The sequence below is a fragment of the Ambystoma mexicanum genome, chromosome 7q (genome assembly GCF_040938575.1).
Source record: "Ambystoma mexicanum isolate Mex_15411 chromosome 7q, UKY_AmexF1_1, whole genome shotgun sequence".
NCBI lineage: Eukaryota > Metazoa > Chordata > Amphibia > Caudata > Ambystomatidae > Ambystoma > Ambystoma mexicanum.
The window spans coordinates 1122899253-1122921562 of NC_090941.1; the positions used below are offsets into that span (position 1 = coordinate 1122899253).

At 46.1% G+C, this 22310-nt stretch overlaps 1 protein-coding gene across 1 annotated transcript in view; it reads right to left on the minus strand.

Moving 5' to 3' along the window:
• LOC138528207 (pepsin A-like) overlaps window positions 1-22310 on the minus strand; it is a 195076-nt gene that overhangs the window by 168889 nt on the left and 3877 nt on the right. The window contains exon 2 of the mRNA XM_069639664.1: window positions 6597-6753. Coding sequence (XP_069495765.1) covers window positions 6597-6753 — 157 coding nt within the window. The remainder of the gene's footprint in view (window positions 1-6596; window positions 6754-22310) is intronic.

Consider the following 22310-nt stretch of genomic DNA (forward strand, 5'->3'; position numbering starts at 1 on the left):
CCTATGAATGTGTTGGCATGCTCTCTGTCCAACTACCAAAATGTCTTGCGTCTGAGAGTAGTTTGGCCTCCTCTCTAACGTCTATAAAAAGAAGTGTGAGTAAGAATGCTTTGGGGGTGCTCTCTTCCAACCTTTAAAAATGACATGTGCCTAATAACATGTTGACATGGTCCCTTCTACACCTGTACAATTAGCATATGACAAAGGATGCTATGTTGTGCTCTCTTCCTAACCACAAACATGATGTGCACCCAACAATGCCTTGCTGTGCTATCTCCTGCGTGTATAGGATGAGGTGTTACAAAAATGCTTTGGTGTGCTCTCTGCTCCCTACACAAAATAGCATGGAACTAATTCTGTTTTGGCCTGCTCTCTCCTCCAGCGATTAAATGGACATGTGACTAAGAATATTTTTCCATTCTCTCCTCCCACCTACAAAAATGAGATGTGGCAAAGAATGTGTTTGCACGCTCTCACCTACCATATGAACGCGTGCCAATGAAGGTTTCTGTGTGGTAGCCCCCCACTCATATAAACACATGCTGCCATCCTCAACTCCCACTAAGTCCTAATGCAATTCCCTAACTCTAATGAAACTCTATTACTGATTTCAAACTACTCTCACATGAGTTACAGTTTGTGTTTTAGTTCAAAAGAACTTTTCACAAGAAATAAAGAAATAATCATACACAAAACACTTAAATAGGAACAAGAGAAATAGAAAAGTACATACTCATTAGTCAATAAGATACACGAGAAATAGTACCTGCATTTAGATTTACCACCAATATTATACATTTTTAAAAAGTAAATTAATTACCCTCCTTACATTAACTAATTGTAGAATAAAACCAACCAAACACCCATCGCTCCTGAGTATATCTAAATCGCGTTCTATTCATATTCTAGACAAAGGGTGACCATAATAGAAACATTGTAACTTAATACTACCCCAACTCAGAAAGAAGAAAAATGTGTAATTCTGTTAGTAACTTCACATTTTCTTCAAACTGCCTAAGGCGTAGATCCGCCACCTTCCATATCTGGGTTGTTGCAATTATTAGGCGCCTGTTCCACCCTGCTAGGCATCTCAGCCAAAACCTTTCACTGGCAATGTAAGTCAGATCAAATTCATATTTTTCTAAATATTTTTCAAAATATCACTCATAAATGGAGCTCATATTCTTACAGCAGGTGAGCACATGTCTTATAGTTTCTTTCTCATTTTCGTTACAGCACAGTCTGCACATTCTCCTTTCCTCCGGGCCCCCCCGTACGCCCAGAACATTGAGACAATTTAACCTCATATCCAGGAAGATTTTCCAATTGACCTTTGAGGGCATAAACTTTAAGCAGAACTGAGGTTTTTTATACAGGAAAGGTAGTTTCGCAAATGACCCTAATGAGCCAAATTCAGCAACCCTGTCATTACTGTAGGCCCAGTCCCACTTTTCCAAGGCATTTTTCAGGGACTTCAGCACTGCCCCTTCACCATATTCCCATTTTGGGACAAAAGTAATTCTCTCAAAAATATCCTGAATTATTTTCTGGAAGTTATTCAGGGCCCCCATATTTCCTCCCTTTAGCCCTTCATGTACTATGTGCAGTAATGAGCCTTGCTGTGCATACCTTATTGTGATATAGAGCTTTTCTCTGGTATGATCAATTTGGGTAGATAGAGAAATCAGCCCCATTTCTAACCGGATGGCCTGGATGGGTGTATAATTAGAGAGACCTAATATTCTCCTCCATATCACACCTTCTGTCACATCTGCCCATTCACACTAGTCAGAAAAGGAGACTTCCAAGGCAAACAGAAACATTGCAACCAACCTTTGCTTATAGATGTTAATAATTCCCAGTAGGCTGAAGCCCGCTGTTTTCTTAGAGAAACTCACAACTTCTGCAAGGGTTGCCATTATCTTGGTTTGTTTGTTCTTTTGGACTCGTGGGTTCATTTTCTTCTTTTCACCACATATTTCCTGGCCCAAAAATGTGTAGCTGTTAACCTTACTTATTAATCCCAATGAACATAATATGGTGTTTTATTTTTACAGCAATAGGCCCCAAAACTCATAAATTGTGTTTTTTTCAAATTGATTGTGAGGCCATTCTTTTCTGCGTATTCACACAGGGCTGATGCACTATTACAAATGCCCACATACGTATTGTCCATGATTATAATATCGTCTGCATAGCAGATCCACCCCACCTTATGGGAGCCGATTTTGGGAAAGGCGTTCATTTTATCTTTAAAGATGTTACCAAAATCGGACATGAACAGATTGTAAAAGGTGGGCGCTAGCGCACATCCCTGTCTTACACCTTTTGAGATATTAAAGGGTTCAGATGGAGTGCCTTTGTTGTCTATGGGCTTCACTATCATCATATTTCATCATAGAGAAATACAACAAATTAGCAGGAATACCTCAGGCTTTAGGTTTCCTCCAGAGTCGCCCCCACTCCACCGAATCAAAGGCGGAGGTAAAATCTACAAAGAGTGCATATAAAGCTAGATTTTTATCTTGTTTGGCCTGCTCAATTAGTGTGTTTAGTATGAAGATATTATCTACCATTGCGCCTCCTTTCCTAAAGCCTGTTTGGGCTTTGTCTAGTATGTCTTCACTAGCAATCCATTTATTGATTTCCTTTAGTATTATAGTACAGAAAATCTTGCTAGGAACATCGGTAGGGGTATTAGTCTATAATTCTCAGTCAGGTTACGTAAACCACTCTTAAAAATAGGTATGATATCAGAAGTCTTCCAGGAATTAGGCATCCTTCCCGTTTCGATAATTTTTTGGTTCATTATTAATAGGATATCCACCCAGATTTCCGGATTTTCTTTTACAATGATATTACATAGACCATTGGGTCCCGGGGCTCGAGAACTCTTAAGCTTCTTAATACATAATATCTTCCCTGCATATGTTCATATTGGTTATAGGACAAATATCAAGCTTTACAGATTCTCCTTTAAACTTTTTTGTTAGGAAGTTTATCCAGGTATAGCTGTCAATAGGAGTTAACAGCTCTGGGTTACCTGCATTGTTCATGTTTCTAAAGCAGGCCCAGAACATCCTAGCATCACCTTCATTTAATATTCAAACCATAGATTGCCAGGTGGCATTCTTGTCTGATGTCCAATAGAGTTTGATCGCGTTAGAACATTTATTGCAAATCTCCCTTCTGCCTTTTTGACTTGCTTCAGGATGTACACTACAATCCTGCACTACCCCCTGCTAGACACATTCTCCTTCCTATCTGGAGCTTTAAGGTTCTGCTCCTGCCCCTTCAAACGCTAACTGCTCACTGTTCCAAATGCTATATGTGAAGGGGTGGGACTGGGCGAACCTTGTAGCTCAAAACTGAAGGGGTGGGACTGGGCGAACCTTGTAGCTCAAAACTGAAGGGGTGGGACTGGGCAAACCATCTAGCTCAAAACTGAAGGGGTTGGACTGGGCAAGCCATGTAGCTCAAAACTGAAGGGGTGGGACTGAGCGCACCATGTAGCTCAAAACTAAAGGGGTGGCACTAAGGGAACCATGTAACTCAAAACTGAAGGGGTGGGACTGGGCAAACCATGTAGCTCAAAACTGAAGGGGTGGGGCTGGGCAACCCATGTAGCTCAAAACTGAAGGGGTGGGACTGAGCGAACCATGTAGCCCAAAACTGAAGGGGTGGGACTGAGCGATCCATGTAGCTCAAAACTGAATGGGTGAGACTAAGCGAATCATGTAGCTCAAAACTTTTGAAATGCCAGAAAAGCCACATTTCTTTGCTGCAAAATTCGGGTTTAGGCTTGTGGATGTGGAACGTTGTTTGAGTCCACCTGACCCCTCGTACCCCTGGCGAGGTGGCAAGAGAAATTGCTGCCCACGCGAAAGACCACAATTCATACCTCTTCGTCCTGATGGGGCATTTCCATGAGGCAGTCCTGTAGAGCATGATGTGGAAATGTCTGGGGGCGGGGCAGGGCGTGTGGAAACCCCTGCTGCCTGGCACCTTGTTCTCTATGCACCTGGGAATGAAGACTATCTCTCATCCACTGACTGGAAAGGAGACATTCCATCATGGGGTCCATGATTGCTTAACAGACGAATGCAAGCAGAAACAGCTCCTCACTGAAGAAAGTCACATTTGCTGTAAAAGGTAACCTCATGGTAAAAAATGAGCTCATGAAATAGCCCGCTTTACATATGGTTATAAGATACAGTATTAAACATAACGGTCAGGTGAAGGATCTTGGTCCTTGAAGCATGCAATCAACAGTTGCCAGCAATAATCAGGCAAGTATTGCTTAATATTAGAAAGCTATGGAGAAAAAATGTTGTGTCCATTACTGTTAGGCAGAAGTGCAGGAAGTACCCTCTGGGACCACCACATACAATTAGGACTACAGGTGTAAGCAAAACCAACCTTTGGTATAAGTCTGTGCCACACAGTTTAGTGGTAGCAGGGCTGAGCAGTCAGGTTTATCTCAAGAGGGAATGTGAGCAGTACAAGAGATTACACAGAGGTCTTACAATCACAGTGGTTCAAGTAGACTTACACTCAAGATTTGTGGGTAAAACACGTATTACTTTATTACACAGTCATTTAGAAAACATACACTAGAAGGAGGCAACTTAATATTACACAGAAACACACTTCAGTACCAAACCAATAGGTTTCTGAGTAAATTAGACTCCCCTGAAATAGGAACAAAATGGCATTTCAATCACTTTAAATAGGAGTAAAAAGGCAGAAGTTAATAAAATGGCTCACAAATACTTTCTTAGGCAGTGCAAATAGTTTCAGTTAACTAGAGGACTCAATTCAGGTCAATAGGCCTAGGCCAAAGTTAATGGGCTAGTGTCTAGGATAGGAAAGAGCAGTTCTGATAGTAAACGGTAAAGTCTTTGCCAAAGTTCGCATAAGTAGTTTGTACGAAAAAGAATCATACGTTGGGTCACAAGCTGATTAGGCCTGCAAGTTGGGAAAGTTTCACAAACTTTCACCGCGAGAGGTAAGTTCTCTTAATCGGGTTGGCATAGTACCTCAATATGAAGAAAAGATGCTGCAGAAGTCATGGTTTCCTGGCAGTTCCTGCAGATCTCACTGTTCCTGAGCCTCAGTCGCGGGGACAAGAGCGAGGATGCCGGGGGACTCCTGCACTGAATAGGGAGGGGTCAAACAAGCTGGCAAATGGAAGATCTTCAGTTTGAGTAGCTGTAGTCAAGCACACAAGCTGGTGTCCTTCCCCCTGGTTAAACCTAACCAGCTCTGAGAATGGTATCCAGGTCGCTTACGAGATGATTGGTCCCACCAACTCAAAGGAAGAAGTTGTCCTTGAAGATTCTTCTCTGTCGAGATGAACTTGTCAATTTGGACCTGCAGCAGGGCTTCACCAGGCAAACCAATGGTCCAGGAGTTGCAGCAGCCGTCCTCTTCCAGCTCGTCTTCGGTTCTTTCTTTCCAGTGGTCGACATTGCCTCCAAAGCCAAGAGACTCACCTTTTAAAAAGTTTTCTCCCTTTAATTCCAGCCTAGCTGTCACTCACCCAGAAGGGTGGCTGTCCTTGCCGGACAGTCAGCTAGTCAATCATGCCAGAGTGCATTTGGATCTCATAAGAGACTAAGCACAGGGAGTTTCGGGCGCCTCCCCCACTTTCTGCCCACCCCAGACACTCAGGCACCAGAGGCGGGCTTCAGTCCTGAAGCCCGCCAAAGGCGTGCAAACAAAGGGACCAAACCTGGTTTGGCATGCAGAGACACACTCTAGATGGAGCTTTCCAAAAAGAAACGCCGAAAAAAGAAGACCGGGACCTGTTTAAACAAAGGGGCTTAATGGGCCATCTTGAAAAACTTGGCTCCCGCGATTTTTAGCTAGCGGTGTTCGTGGTCGGGAAAACTCATTGTAGTTCCTTGTAAAACCACTGCCACCAGCCATTTCGATAGGAAAGGGGAGCATTTGACTGCTACATGTGTTTCTAGACACACAGGATACTAGGTAACCCCTCCAGCACTCTATAGGAAGAGAGTGTATGCTGGGCCTAGGAATTTAAAAAGACTAGTAAAGTCAATGTAACCTTACATTCTCTGAGAAACACTAGTTTATCCCAGAGAAAGTATTTAAACCTTGGGACAGCCTAAAAGGCTTCCCTGTGTCTCTGCACTGAGGGTGCTATGTGACACACAAGAAAAGACAATGCCTATGGAGTTATCTAAAACTCCATAACCAAAGAAATAAACACAGAAAATGAACAGAATTGAAAAGTTCAAAGCCCCAAAGTTTAGCAAAAGAGCTTGAGGGCTCTAAGGTAGAGGGAATTAGCACATGTATGAGTATCCTCCCTCACAATTACTCCCCAATTAGAGCAATTATATACCATTGAAAACATATTTTGGTTAGATTGTGGGTGAATTCTCACTGAAAGAATGAATATTCAAGGCCAGAGTATGTTAACATGGTTCCATAACCTGACTAAATTACTAACCACAAATAATGACGTTTGATGTCATCTCATGCACTAGTTTGAGTCCTGCACCTGTGCTTTCTACATGGCATCCGCACCAAGGTTGCTTTGGTTTCAAGTTCAGCCCATCAATACTCACATCAAAGTAGTTGGTGAGGGGTTCTGTGAACCCTTCGGTGCCAGCTTTCAGAAGGTATTTGGCTGCTGGATCAATCTTGTGAGTCTGTAAGAATTCCTCCAGCTTCCCTTCTTCTCTCAGTGTTTCCCTGACAGACTTGACTCTTTGAAGTGGGACCCTGAAGAGAAAGAGGAGAAATGAGAAGCAGATGAGTGAAATGCAAGGAACATTAAGTGAAATTATTATTATTATCATTTATTTTTTCTAATTCATGTAATTTGGTTATAGACAAACCATTACACAGTATAAAAATATAAACTTTGTCAGTAGCAAATACTTAACGTACACAATATGTCATATTACACACCTTTAAAATGTGGAGTAATGAGAAAACATCTAATACCTTCATAATTGTAATCACTGTGTTTATCTGTTTCCAATCATATCCATAATTTGTGGCCATAAATTGCGTACTTTCCTGGTTATTAATATAGAGCGGCCTGTTATAATATTCCCAGGGATTGTGTGTGTGCTATAATATTCCCAGGGATTGTGAGTGTGCTATAATATTCCCAGGGATTTTGCGTGTGCTATAATAGTCCCAGGGATTGTGCGTGTGCAATGATATTCCCAGGGATTGTGCGTGTGCTATAATATTCCCAGGGATTTTGCACGTGCTTTAATATTCCCAGGGATTGTGAGTGTGCTATAATATTCCCAGGGATTTTGCGTGTGCTATAATAGTCCCAGGGATTGTGCGTGTGCAATTATATTCCCAGGGATTGTGCGTGTGCTATAATATTCCCAGGGATTTTGCGTGTGCTATAATATTCCCAGGGATTGTGTGTGTGCTATAATAGTCCCAGGGATTGTGCGTGTGCTATAATATTCCCAGGGATTTTGCGAGTGCTATAATATTCCCAGGGATTGTCCGTGTGCTTTAATAGTCCCAGGGATTGTGCGTGTGGTATAATATTCCCAACGGTTGTGTGTGTGCTATAATAGTCCCAGGGATTGTGCGTGTGCAATAATATTCCCTGGGATTGTGCGTGTGCTATAATATTCCCAGGGATTTTGCATGTGCTATATTAGTGCCAGGGATTGTGCGTGTGCAATAATATTCCCAGGGATTATGCGCATGCTATAATATTCCCACGGATTGTGCGTGTGCTATAATAGTCCCAGGGATTGTGCGTGTGCTATAATATTCCCAGGGATTGTGCGTGTGCTATAATATTCCCAGGGATTTTGTGGGTGCTATAATATTCCGGGGGATTGTGCGTGTGCTTTAATAGTCCCAGGGATTGTGCGTGTGGTATAATATTCCCAGGGATTGTGCTCCCAGGGATTTTGCGTGTGCAATAATATTCCCAGGGATTGTGCGTGTGCTATAATATTCCCAGGGATTTTGCGTGTGCTATATTAGTGCCAGGGATTGTGCGTGTGCAATACTATTCCCAGGGATTGTGCGTGTGCTATAATATTCCCAGGGATTTTGCGTGTGCTATAATAGTCCCAGGGATTCTGCGTGTGCAATAATGTTCCCAGAGATTGTGCGTGTGCTATAATGTTCCTAGGGATTTTGCGTGTCCTATAATATTCCCAGGGAGTTTGCGTGTGCTATAATATTCCCAGGGATTGTGCGTGTGCTATAATATTCCCAGGGATTTTGCGCATGCTATAATATTCCCAGTGATTGTGCGTGTGCTATAATAGTCCCAGGGATTGTGTGTGTGCTATAATATTCCCAGGGAGTTTGCATGTGCTATAATATTCCCAGGGATTGTGCGTGTGCTATAATATTCCCTGGGATTTTGCATGTGCTATAATATTCCCAGGGTTTGTGCGTATGCTTTAATAGTCCCAGGGATTGTGCGTGTGGTATAATATTCCCAGGGATTGTGCGTGTACTATAATAGTCCCAGGGATTTTGCGTGTGCAATAATATTCCCAGGGATTGTGCGTGTGCTATAATGTTCCCAGGGATTTTGCGTGTGCTTTATTAGTGCCAAGGATTTTGCGTGTGCTATAATAGTCCCAGGGAATGTCCGTGTGCAATAATATTCCCAGGGATTGTGCATGTGCTATAATATTCCCAGGGATTTTGCGTGTGATATAATATTCCCAGGGATTGTGTGTGTGCTATAATAGTCCCAGGGATTGTGTGTGTGCAATTATATTCCCAGGGATTGGGCGTGTGCTATATTATTCCCAGGGATTTTGCGCATGCTACAATATTCCCAGGGATTGTGCGTGTGCTATAAAATTCCCAGGGATTGTGTGTGTGTCCTATAATAGTCCAGGGATTGTGTGTGTGTCCTATAATATTCCCAGGGAGTTTGCATGTGCTATCATATTCCCAGGGATTGTGCGTGTGCTATAATAGTCCCAGGGATTGTGCATGTGGAATAATATTCCCAGGGATTGTGCGTGTGCAATAATATTCCCAGGGATTGTGCGTGTGCTATAATATTCCCAGGGATTTTGCATGTGCAATAATATTCCCAGGGATTGTGTGTGTGCTATAATATTCCCAGGGATTTTGCGTGTGCTATAATATTCCCAGGGATTGTGTATGTGCTATAATATTCCCAGGGATTTTGCGTGTGCTATAATATTCCAAGGGATTGTGCGTGTGCTATATTAGTCCCAGGGATTGTGCGTGTGCTATAATATTCACAGGGATTTTGCGTGTGCTATATTAGTGCCAGGGATTGTGCGTGTACAGTAATATTCCCAGAGTTTGTGCATGTGCTCTAATATTCCCAGGGATTTTGCATGTGTTGTAATAATCCCAGGGATTGTGTGTGTGCTATAATATTCCTAGGGATTTTGCGTGTGCTATATTATGCCAGGGATTGTGCATGTGCAATAATATTCCCAGGGATTCTGCGTGTGCTATAATGGTCCCGGGGTTTGTGTGTGTGCAATTATATTCCCAGGGATTGTGCGTGTGCTATAATATTCCCAGGGATTTTGCGCGTGCTATAATATTCCCAGGGATTGTGCGTGTGCTATAATAGTCCCAGGGATTGTGCGTGTGCTATAATATTCCCATGGAGTTTGCGTGTGCTATAATATTCCCAGGGATTGTGCGTGTGCTATAATATTCCCAGGGACTTTGCGTGTGCTATAATATTCCCAGGGATTGTCCGTGTGCTTTAATAGTCCCAGGGATTGTGCGTGTGGTATAATATTCCCAACGGTTGTGTGTGTGCTATAATAGTCCCAGGGATTTTGCGTGTGCTATATTATGCCAGGGATTGTGCATGTGCAATAATATTCCCAGGGATTCTGCGTGTGCTATAATGGTCCCGGGGTTTGTGTGTGTGCAATTATATTCCCAGGGATTGTGCGTGTGCTATAATATTCCCAGGGATTTTGCGCGTGCTATAATATTCCCAGGGATTGTGCGTGTGCTATAATAGTCCCAGGGATTGTGCGTGTGCTATAACATTCCCAGGGAGTTTGCGTGTGCTATAATATTCCCAGGGATTGTGCGTGTGCTATAATATTCCCAGGGACTTTGCGTGTGCTATAATATTCCCAGGGATTGTCCGTGTGCTTTAATAGTCCCAGGGATTGTGCGTGTGGTATAATATTCCCAACGGTTGTGTGTGTGCTATAATAGTCCCAGGGATTTTGCGTGTGCAATAATATTCCCTGGGATTGTGCGTGTGCTATAAGGTACCCAGGGATTTTGCGTGTGCTATATTAGTGCCAGTGATTGTGCGTGTGCAATAATATTCCCAGTGATTGTGCACGTGCTATAATATTCCCAGGGATTGTGCGTGTGCTATAATAGTCCCAGGGATTGTGCGTGTGCTATAATATTCCCAGGGAGTTTGCGTGTGCTATAATATTCCCAGGGATTGTGCGTATGCTATAATATTTCCAGGGATTTTGTGGGTGCTATAATATTCCCAGGGATTGTGTGTGTGCTTTAATAGTCACAGGGATTGTGCGTGTGGTATAATATTCCCAGGGATTGTGCTCCCAGGGATTTTGCGTGTGCAATAATATTCCCAGGGATTGTGCGTGTGCTATAATATTCCCAGGGATTTTGCGTGTGCTATATTAGTGCCAGGGATTGTGCGTGTGCAATAATATTCCCAGGGATTGTGCGTGTGCTATAATATTCCCAGGGATTTTGCGTGTGCTATAATAGTCCCAGGGATTCTGCATGTGCAATAATGTTCCCAGGGATTGTGTGTGTGCTATAATGTTCCCAGGGATTTTGCGTGTGCTATAATATTCCCAGGGAGTTTTCGTGTGCTATAATATTCCCAGGGATTGTGTGTGTGCTATAATATTCCCAGGGATTTTGCGTGTGCTATAATATTCCCAGGGATTGTGTGTGTGCTATAATATTCCCAGGGATTTTGTGTGTGCTATAATATTCCCATGGATTGTGCGTGTGCTATAATAGTCCCAGGGATTGTGCGTGTGTAATAATATTCCCAGGGATTGTGTGTGTGATATAATAGTCCCAGGGATTGTGTGTGTGCTATAATATTCCCAGGGATTTTGTGGGTGCTATAATATTCCCAGGGATTGAGCGTGTGCTTTAATAGTCCCAGGGATTGTGCGTGTGGTATAATATTCCCAGGGATTGTGCTCCCAGGGATTTTGTGTGTGCAATAATATTCCCAGGGATTGTGCGTGTGCTATAATATTCCCAGGGATTTTGCGTGTGCTATATTAGTGCCAGGGATTGTGCGTGTGCAATAATATTCCCTGGGATTGTGCGTGTGTTATAATATTCCCAGGGATTTTGTGTGTGCTATAATAGTCCCAGGGATTCTGCGTGTGCAATAATGTTCCCAGGGATTCTGCGTGTGCTATAATGTTCCCAGGGATTTTGCGTGTGCTATAATATTCCCAGGGAGTTTGCGTGTGCTACAATATTCCCAGGGATTGTGTGTGTGCTATAATATTCCCAGGGATTTTGCGTGTGCTATAATATTCCCAGGGATTGTGTGTGTGCTATAATAGTCCCGGGGATTGTGCGTGTGCTATAATAGTCCCAGGGATTGTGCGTGTGCTATAATATTCCCAGGGATTGTGCGTGTGCTAAAATAGCCCCAGGCATTGTGCGTGTGCTATAATATTCCCATGGATTGTGCGTGTGCTATAATAGTCCCAGGGATTCTGCGTGTGCAATAATATTCCCAGGGATTGTGTGTGTGCTATAATAGTCCCAGGGATTGTGTGTGTGCTATAATAGTCCCAGGGATTGTGCGTGTTGTTTAATATTCCCAGGGATTGTGTGTGTGCTATAATAGTCCCAGGGATTGTGCGTGTGCTATAATATTCCCAGAGATTTTGCATGTGCTATAATAGTCCCAGGGATTTTGCGTGTGCTATAATATTCCCAGGGATTGTGTGTGTGCTATAATAGTCCCAGGGATTGTGCGTGTGCTATAATATTCCCAGGGATTTTGCGTCTACATTATATTCTGGGTCATGGGATATGTTCCATCCCTGTAGTTTTATGTATTGCCAATAGTAAATGGCAGGTTGCTTCCAATGCAGTGGTGCAAAGTCTGCATTTGGGAGAAGTTTCTTCCTGCCACCAATTACCATATATGATGGTAATAGTTTAAGGCACAGCTGCAGTAAGAATTTTCACAAAACGGTATCATTTGAATCGATAAGGAATAGGAAAGGTGTTCTGTATTTAGATTTCGGAATTCAGCGCATGGCCAAGCTTTTTTATGGTGTACGTATGTCTCAAGAGGACAGCTCAGGGGCAAGGTGCTCGCCTTGGAAGCACGACGACACAGAGGACCACGGTCCGCGCTTAGAAACCTCTGTATGTTATAAATAACCTATCATATCATGTAGCGAGGTTGGCAGCCCAATCCCATAAAAACGCTGCCTTTTTTATTTGGGAACTAAGTTGGCAAAGCGGTAATGTTACATCTGGGTCCCAGTTGATTTGATCATGGAAATGTCTACATGTGCACATGGCTTCCTCCATGATTTTGCATTTCATTTTCCCGTCTGTTATCTTTTTGTTAAGATAACTCAATAAGGAATTATCTTTTTTGAGACCAATAAAGACAGTATACCATAATAAACCACGGAATACTCAGCGTTTGTAGAGCAATATAAACCGAATTAGGGCACATCATCGCATTCCTGGGACTGCAGGGTGGCAGTCAGTATCCAGTGTGGTCCGCTCAGGCGAGGATAAGACATTCTCCCAAATCCTACAATCCTATACAGGAGCAGAAGTGGATCGAGTATGTAACATTCATGGATCACAGCACGGACGAGAAATTACCGAATTATGCAACCCCCGACCCCAAATAAATATCCTTATGATGAAGATGACGTATTCAACCTGATTAGCGCCCTCATGCCATATAGATCGGCAGGCCCACATAGACTGGCAAGCGATAGCTTAAGAATGCCAACAGTTTGAGCTTTTGTGTAGGCTTGGGAAAGGCGCTTGCTAGGCACTGCTGTAGTGGAATTATCTGTCTATTGATGGTAGCAGGTGTGAAATGGTGCAAGCACCTGGTCATCTGATAACAGTGCTTGGCAAATGCCCAATACTTATACACAAGCCCAAATTGTTGGCTTTGCCAATTCTTGCTTTTCACCGAATGACAGTGAAGGGCATACATAGTGTTTATAAATCGAGTGGTTGAAGGCAGACCTGGTGAAGACATTTTTATTACACATGTAGCACGCTTACAACTCCAATTAAATCATGAACTCTCAGAATAATGTTTTGACAAAACATTGGCAGGCACTTCAAGTGCAAAGTTTGATGGTAAAGCTTGAATAAAGTAAGCTCTAAAAGTTCCTATGAGAACGAGTTTTCGGTGGGCATAACAAGAACTGGTTGGGATTACCCATAGAGATTAATATGCCCATGGGCAGTCAAAGGGTAGGTGAACAACCAACAAGCACCTACAAGCTTAGTGAACCTCCGGATATGTCATATATCCCTATCTGTACCCTAAGGCAATAGTTGTAGCGTATAGGTGTCACTAAAGTACCAGCTAATAGCCAAAACTAAAAAGAACACCGCAATATGGGCCAGATTACTAAAAACATGATTTTGAACTTTTTCCAGGGGTATGAGGATTACAAACTCTTGGAAAACCTCTATACCTGTCCCACTTTTTGTGAAAGTAACCTGGACTGACCTATCAAATTGCAGGCTCATAGCTATGACATATGGGCCCACTACATTGTTTGGCAATATAATATTAAAAAGATCTTAAATTATTGGGAGAGAAAAGCAAATGAACACATGGCCATCACCCAGGATTTCGTCCAGAATGGAGACGATTCGCAATATCTGGACGCTGCAGTATTTAATTAGTAAAACATGCCTTCAATCATCATCGTCGTCATCCGTATATATGGCGTTTTGTGACTTCCCTGCATTTGGCAGTACAGATCGATCAAGATTAGGGACTACATTATATCGTTGGAAAATTCCAACCCCACTAATTCATTTACTTTTTAATCATTCCAAAATACTAGCATGCAGTAAAAAAGCTTGCAATGTAAAATACAAACGGTGCATGGATGGTAAAAATATTGAAAGAATAAACCAGTTTATTTATTTGGGTATGTCTCTTTACCTGGGAGAATATCTTACCACTAAACCTATGAAAATGAAAGTCCAAATTAAAGGTTTCAGCGAACGTCATGCAGTTCCTCTATTGAGGGGTTCCTGAAAATGTATACATCAAGCATCGTGCGAAGATGTTCAACAAAAACGACGTGGAGAGGTTAAATATACTCTATGTAAACGTCTGAGATGAGCTTTAGGATTAAATAAAGGTGAAAATAGGGCTAACACCCATGATAACATTGTTAAAAATAAGACTCAGCATACTATATTTTAAGATTATTTTTCCTATTACTATTATTCTTACCATTATTATTAATAATAATAAAATAATAATGTGTGTTAATATTTAGCACTCCGTGACATTCCCTTAGCTTCTAAGAGCTCTAATTGGAGGTGTTGTTATTACGCATTTTAATGGTACTTGTTGCAACATCCTCCAGACTATAACAGGGTAACCTGATCATCTACCGACATTCGAACTTGTGAAGTTCTCGATTGGTTCAATAATTGAGAGCACAGAGAACCCCAACATACGTTCCTTCATGGGCCATTGCAATAGCTGCAAGCTACATTTGTGTGCACTCTGCATGCCACACCCACCTCATGGTACTGAACGTTCAGAAAAATACCAAATTCCCACACGCAACAATCTCATCTTCTCGTTGACCTTACCCAATGGCCAACACTGGACAAGAACTGCACATCCTAGACCACATGGGCGCCAGTCATGCTTATGGGCATCAAGCACTCCTCCCCACTGAGATACCATCCTTTGGGATGCACACCCTCAAGCAAACTGCCCGACGACTGGGATATCACCCTTTAGCATGTACATCCTCAAGCAACCTGCCCCAATGGGTTATCACCCTTTAGCATGTACATCCTCAAGCAACCTGCCCCACTGGGATATCACTCTTTATCATGCACATCCTCAAGCAACCTGCCCGACGACTGGGATATCACCCTTTAGCATGCGCCTCCTCAAGCAACCTTCCCCAATGGGATATCACCCTTTAGCCTGCACATCCTCAAGCAATCGGCCACACTGGGATATCACTCTTTAGCATGCACATCCTCAAGCAACCTGCCCGACGACTGGGATATCACCCTTTAGCATGCACATCCTCAAGCAATAGGCCACACTGGGATATCACCCTTTAGCATGCACATCCTCAAGCAACCTGCCCGACGACTGGGATATCACCCTTTAGCATGCACATCCTCAAGCAATAGGCCACACTGGGATATCACTCTTTAGTCTGCACATCCTCAAGCAACCTGCCCCACTGGGAGATCACTCTTTAGCCTGCACACCCTCAATGAAACTGCCCCACTGGGATATCACTCTTTAGCATGTACAGCCTCAAGGAACCTGCCCCACTGGGATATCACTCTTTAGCATGCACATCCTCAAGCAACCTGCCCCACTGGGATATCACTCTTTAGCCTGCACATCTTCAAGCAACCTGCCCCACTGGGATATCACTCTTTAGTCTGCACATCCTCAAGCAACCTGCCCCACTGGGAGATCACTCTTTAGCCTGCACACCCTCAATGAAACTGCCCCACTGGGATATCACTCTTTAGCATGGACAGCCTCAAGGAACCTGCCCCACTGGGATATCACTCTTTAGCATGCACACCCTCAAGGAACCTGCCCCACTGGGATATCACTCTTTAGCATGCACACCCTCAAGGAACCTGCCCCACTGGGATATCACTCTTTAGCATGCACATCCTCAGGGAACCTGTCCCACTGGGATATCACTCTTTATCCTGCACATCCTCAGGGATCCTGCGCCACTGCGATATCACTCTTTAGCATGCACATCCTCAGGGATCCTGCCCCACTGGGATATCACCCTTTAGCCTGCGCCTCCTCAGGGAACCTGCCCCACTGGGAGATCACTCTTTAGCATGCATACCCTCAATGAAACTGCCCCACTGGGATATCACTCTTTAGCATGCGCCTCCTCAGAGATCCTGCCCCACTGGGATATCACTCTTTAGCCTGCGCCTCCTCAGAGATCCTGCCCCACTGGGATATCACTCTTTAGCCTGCACATCCTCAAGGAACCTGCCCCACTGGGATATCACTCTTTAGCCTGCGCCTCCTCAGGGATCCTGCCCCACTGGGATATCACTCTTTAGCATGCACATCCTCAAGGACCCTGCCCCGCTGGGATATCACTCTTTAGCATGCACATCCTCAGGGAACCTGCCCCACTGGGATATCACTCTTTAGCATGCACATCCTCAGGGAACCTGCCCCACTGGGATATCACTCTTTATCCTGCACATCCTCAGGGATCCTGCGCCACTGCGATATCACTCTTTAGCCTGCACATCCTCAGGGATCCTGCCTCATTGGGATATCACTCTTTAGCCTGCACAGCCTCAGGGATCCTGCCCCACTGGGATATCACTCTTTATCATGCACATCCTCATGGATCCTGCTCCACTGGGATATCACTCTTTAGCATGCACATCCTCATGGATCCTGCTCCACTGGGATATCACTCTTTAGCATGCACATCCTCAGGGAACCTGCCCCACTGGGAGATCACTCTTTAGCATGCATACCCTCAATGAAACTGCCCCACTGGGATATCACTCTTTAGCATGCACACCCTCAAGGAACCTGCCCCACTGGGATATCACTCTTTAGCATGCACATCCTCAGGGAACCTGCCCCACTGGGATATCACTCTTTAGCCTGCGCCTCCTCAGAGATCCTGCCCCACTGGGATATCACTCTTTAGCCTGCACATCCTCAAGGAACCTGCCCCACTGGGATATTACTCTTTAGCCTGCGCCTCCTCAGGGATCCTGCCCCACTGGGATATCACTCTTTAGCATGCACATCCTCAAGGACCCTGCCCCGCTGGGATATCACTCTTTAGCATGCACATCCTCAGGGAACCTGCCCCACTGGGATATCACTCTTTAGCATGTACAGCCTCAAGGAACCTGCCCCACTGGGATATCACTCTTTAGCATGCACATCCTCAGGGAACCTGCCCCACTGGGATATCACTCTTTATCCTGCACATCCTCAGGGATCCTGCGCCACTGCGATATCACTCTTTAGCCTGCACATCCTCAGGGATCCTGCCTCATTGGGATATCACTCTTTAGCCTGCACAGCCTCAGGGATCCTGCCCCACTGGGATATCACTCTTTATCATGCACATCCTCATGGATCCTGCTCCACTGGGATATCACTCTTTAGCATGTGCCTCCTCAGGGAACCTGCCCCACTGGGATATCACCCTTTAGCCTGCGCCTCCTCAGGGATCCTGCCCCACTGGGATATCACTCTTTAGCCTGCGCCTCCTCAGGGATCCTGCCCCACTGGGATATCACTCTTTAGCATGCACATCCTCAAGGACCCTGCCCCGCTGGGATATCACTCTTTAGCATGCACATCCTCAGGGAACCTGCCCCACTGGGATATCACTCTTTAGCATGCACATCCTCAGGGATCCTGCTCCACTGGGATATCACTCTTTAGCCTGTGCATCCTCAGGGAACCTGCCCCACTGGGATATCACTCTTTAGCATGCACATCCTCAGGGATCCTGCCCCACTGGGATATCACTCTTTAGCATGCACATCCTCAAGCAACCTGCCCCACTGGGATATCACTCTTTAGCCTGTACATCCTCAAGCAACCTGCCCCATTGGGAGATCACTCTTTAGCCTGCACACCCTCAATGAAACTGCCCCACTGGGATATCACTCTTTAGCATGTACAGCCTCAAGGAACCTGCCCCACTGGGATATCACTCTTTAGCATGCACACCCTCAAGGAACCTGCCCCACTGGGATATCACTCTTTAGCATGCACACCCTCAAGGAACCTGCCCCACTGGGATATCACTCTTTAGCATGCACATCCTCAGGGAACCTGCCCCACTGGGATATCACTCTTTATCCTGCACATCCTCAGGGATCCTGCGCCACTGCGATATCACTCTTTAGCCTGCACATCCTCAGGGATCCTGCCTCATTGGGATATCACTCTTTAGCCTGCACAGCCTCAGGGATCCTGCCCCACTGGGATATCACTCTTTATCATGCACATCCTCATGGATCCTGCCCCACTTGGATATCACTCTTTATCATGTACATCCTCAGGGATCCTGCCCCACTGGGATATCACTCTTTAGCCTGCACATCCTCAAGGAACCTGCCCCACTGGGATATCACTCTTTATCATGCACATCCTCATGGATCCTGCCCCACTGGGATATCACTCTTTATCATGTACATCCTCAGGGATCCTGCCCCACTGGGATATCACTCTTTAGCCTGCACATCCTCAGGGATCCTGCCCCACTGGGATATCACTCTTTAGCCTGCACATCCTCAGGGATCCTGCCTCATTGGGATATCACTCTTTAGCCTGCACAGCCTCAGGGATCCTGCCCCACTGGGATATCACTCTTTATCATGCACATCCTCATGGATCCTGCCCCACTGGGATATCACTCTTTATCATGTACATCCTCAGGGATCCTGCCCCACTGGGATATCACTCTTTAGCCTGCACATCCTCAGGGATCCTGCCCCACTGGGATATCACTCTTTAGCCTGCACATCCTCAAGGAACCTGCCCCACTGGGATATCACTCTTTAGCCTGCGCCTCCTCAGAGATCCTGCCCCACTGGGATATCACTCTTTAGCCTGCACATCCTCAAGGAACCTGCCCCACTGGGATATCACTCTTTAGCCTGCGCCTCCTCAGGGATCCTGCCCCATTGGGATATCACTCTTTAGCCTGCACATACTCAGGGATCCTGCCTCATTGGGATATCACTCTTTAGCATGCGCCTCCTCAGGGAACCTGCCCCACTGGGATATCACTCTTTAGCATGTACATCCTCAGGGATCCTGCCCCACTGGGATATCACTCTTTAGCATGCACATCCTCAGGAATCCTGCCCCACTGGGATATCACTCTTTATCATGCACATCCTCAGGGATCCTGCCCCACTGGGATTTCACTCTTTACCATGCACATCCTCAAGGAACCTTCCCCACTGGGATATCACACTTTAGCCTGTACATCCTCAGGGATCCTGCCCCACTGGTATATCACTCTTTAGCATGCGCCTCCTAAGGGAACCTGCCTCACTGGGATATCACTCTTTAGCATGCGCCTCCTCAGGGAACCTGCCCCACTGGGATATCACTCTTTAGCCTGCACATCCTCATGGGATCCTGCCCCACTGGGATATCACTCTTTAGCCTGTACATCCTCAAGCAACCTGCCCCACTGGGATATCACTCTTTAGCCTGCACATCCTCAAGCAACCTGCCCCACTGGGTTATCACCCTTTAGCCTGCGCCTCCTCAGGAATCCTGCCCCACTGGGATATCACTCTTTAGCATGCGCCTCCTCAGGGAACCTGCCCCACTGGGATATCACTCTTTAGCCTGTACATCCTCAGGGATCCTGCCCCACTGGGATATCACTCTTTAGCATGCACATCCTCAGGAATCCTGCCCCACTGGGATATTACTCTTTAGCATGCGCCTCCTCAGGGAACCTGCCCCACTGGGATATCACCCTTTAGCCTGCGCCTCCTCAGGGATCCTGCCCCACTGGGATATCACTCTTTAGCCTGTGCCTCCTCAGGGATCCTGCCCCACTGGGATATCACTCTTTAGCATGCACATCCTCAAGGACCCTGCCCCGCTGGGATATCACTCTTTAGCATGCACATCCTCAGGGAACCTGCCCCACTGGGATATCACTCTTTAGCATGCACATCCTCAGGGATCCTGCCCCACTGGGATATCACTCTTTAGCATGCACATCCTCAGGGATCCTGCCCCACTGGGATATCACTCTTTAGCCTGTACATCCTCAAGGAACCTGCCCCACTGGGATATCACTCTTTAGCCTGCGCCTCCTCAGAGATCCTGCCCCACTGGGATATCACTCTTTAGCCTGCACATCCTCAAGGAACCTGCCCCACTGGGATATCACTCTTTAGCCTGGGCCTCCTCAGGGATCCTGCCCCATTGGGATATCACTCTTTAGCCTGCACATCCTCAGGGATCCTGCCTCATTGGGATATCACTCTTTAGCATGCGCCTCCTCAGGGAACCTGCCCCACTGGGATATCACTCTTTAGCCTGCACATCCTCAGGAATCCTGCCCCACTGGGATATCACTCTTTATCATGCACATCCTCAGGGATCCTGCCCCACTGGTATATCACTCTTTAGCATGCGCCTCCTAAGGGAACCTGCCTCACTGGGATATCACTCTTTAGCATGCGCCTCCTCAGGGAACCTGCCCCACTGGGATATCACTCTTTAGCCTGCACATCCTCATGGGATCCTGCCCCACTGGGATATCACCCTTTAGCATGTACATCCTCAAGCAACCTGCCCCACTGGGTTATCACCCTTTAGCCTGCGCCTCCTCAGGAATCCTGCCCCACTGGGATATCACTCTTTAGCATGCGCCTCCTCAGGGAACCTGCCCCACTGGGATATCACTCTTTAGCCTGTACATCCTCAGGGAGCCTGCCCCACTGGGATATCACTCTTTAGCATGTACATCCTCAGGGATCCTGCCCCACTGGGATATCACTCTTTAGCATGTGCATCCTCAGGGATCCTGCCTCACTGGGATATCACTCTTTAGCCTGAACATCCTCAGGGATCCTGCCCCGCTGGGATATCACACTTTAGCATGTACATCCTCAGGGATCCTGCCCCACTGGGATATCACTCTTTAGCCTGCACATCCTCAGGGATCCTGCCCCACTGGGATATCACTCTTTAGCCTGCGCCTCCTCAGAGATCCTGCCCCACTGGGATATCACTCTTTAGCATGCGCCTCCTCAGGGATCCTGCCCCGCTGGGATATCACTCTTTAGCATGTACATCCTCAAGCAACCTGCCCCACTGGGATATCACCCTTTAGCATGTACATCCTCAAGCAACCTGCCCCACTGGGATATCACTCTTTAGCATGCACATCCTCAGGAATCCTGCCCCACTGGGATATCACTCTTTAGCATGCGCCTCCTCAGGGAAACTGCCCCACTGGGATATCACTCTTTAGCCTTTACATCCTCAGGGAGCCTGCCCCACTGGGATATCACTCTTTAGCCTGCACATCCTCAAGCAACCTGCCCCACTGGGATATCACTCTTTAGCCTGTACATCCTAAGGGATCCTGCCCCACTGGGATATCACTCTTTAGCATGCAAACCCTCAAGGAACCTGCCCCACTGGGATATCACTCTTTAGCATGCGCCTCCTCAGGAATCCTGCCCCAACGGGATATCACTCTTTAGCATGTACATCCTCAGGGATCCTGCCCCACTGGGATATCACTCTTTAGCATGTACATCCTCAGGGATCCTGCCCCACTGGGATATCACTCTTTAGCATGTGCATCCTCAGGGATCCTGCCCCACTGCGATATCACTCTTTAGCCTGCACATCCTCAGGGATCCTGCCCCGCTGGGATATCACTCTTTAGCATGTACATCCTCAGGGATCCTGCCCCGCTGGGATATCACTCTTTAGCATGTACATCCTCAGGGATCCTGCCCCACTGGGATATCACTCTTTAGCCTGCACATCCTCAGGGATCCTGCCCCACTGGGATATCACTCTTTAGCCTGCACATCCTCAGGGATCCTGCCCCGCTGGGATATCACTCTTTAGCATGCACCTCCTCAGGGATCCTGCCCCGCTGGGATATCACTCTTTAGCATGCGCCTCCTCAGGGATCCTGCCCCACTGGGATATCACTCTTTAGCATGCGCCTCCTCAGGGATCCTGCCCCGCTGGGATATCACTCTTTAGCATGCGCCTCCTCAGGGATCCTGCCCCGCTGGGATATCACTCTTTAGCATGCGCCTCCTCAGGGATCCTGCCCCACTGGGATATCACTCTTTAGCATGCACATCCTCAGGGATCCTGCCCCACTGGGATATCACTCTTTAGCCTGCACATCCTCAAGGAACCTGCCCCACTGGGATATCACTCTTTAGCATGCGCCTCCTCAGGAATCCTGCCCCAATGGGATATCACTCTTTAGCATGTACATCCTCAGGGATCCTGCCCCGCTGGGATATCACTCTTTAGCATGTACATCCTC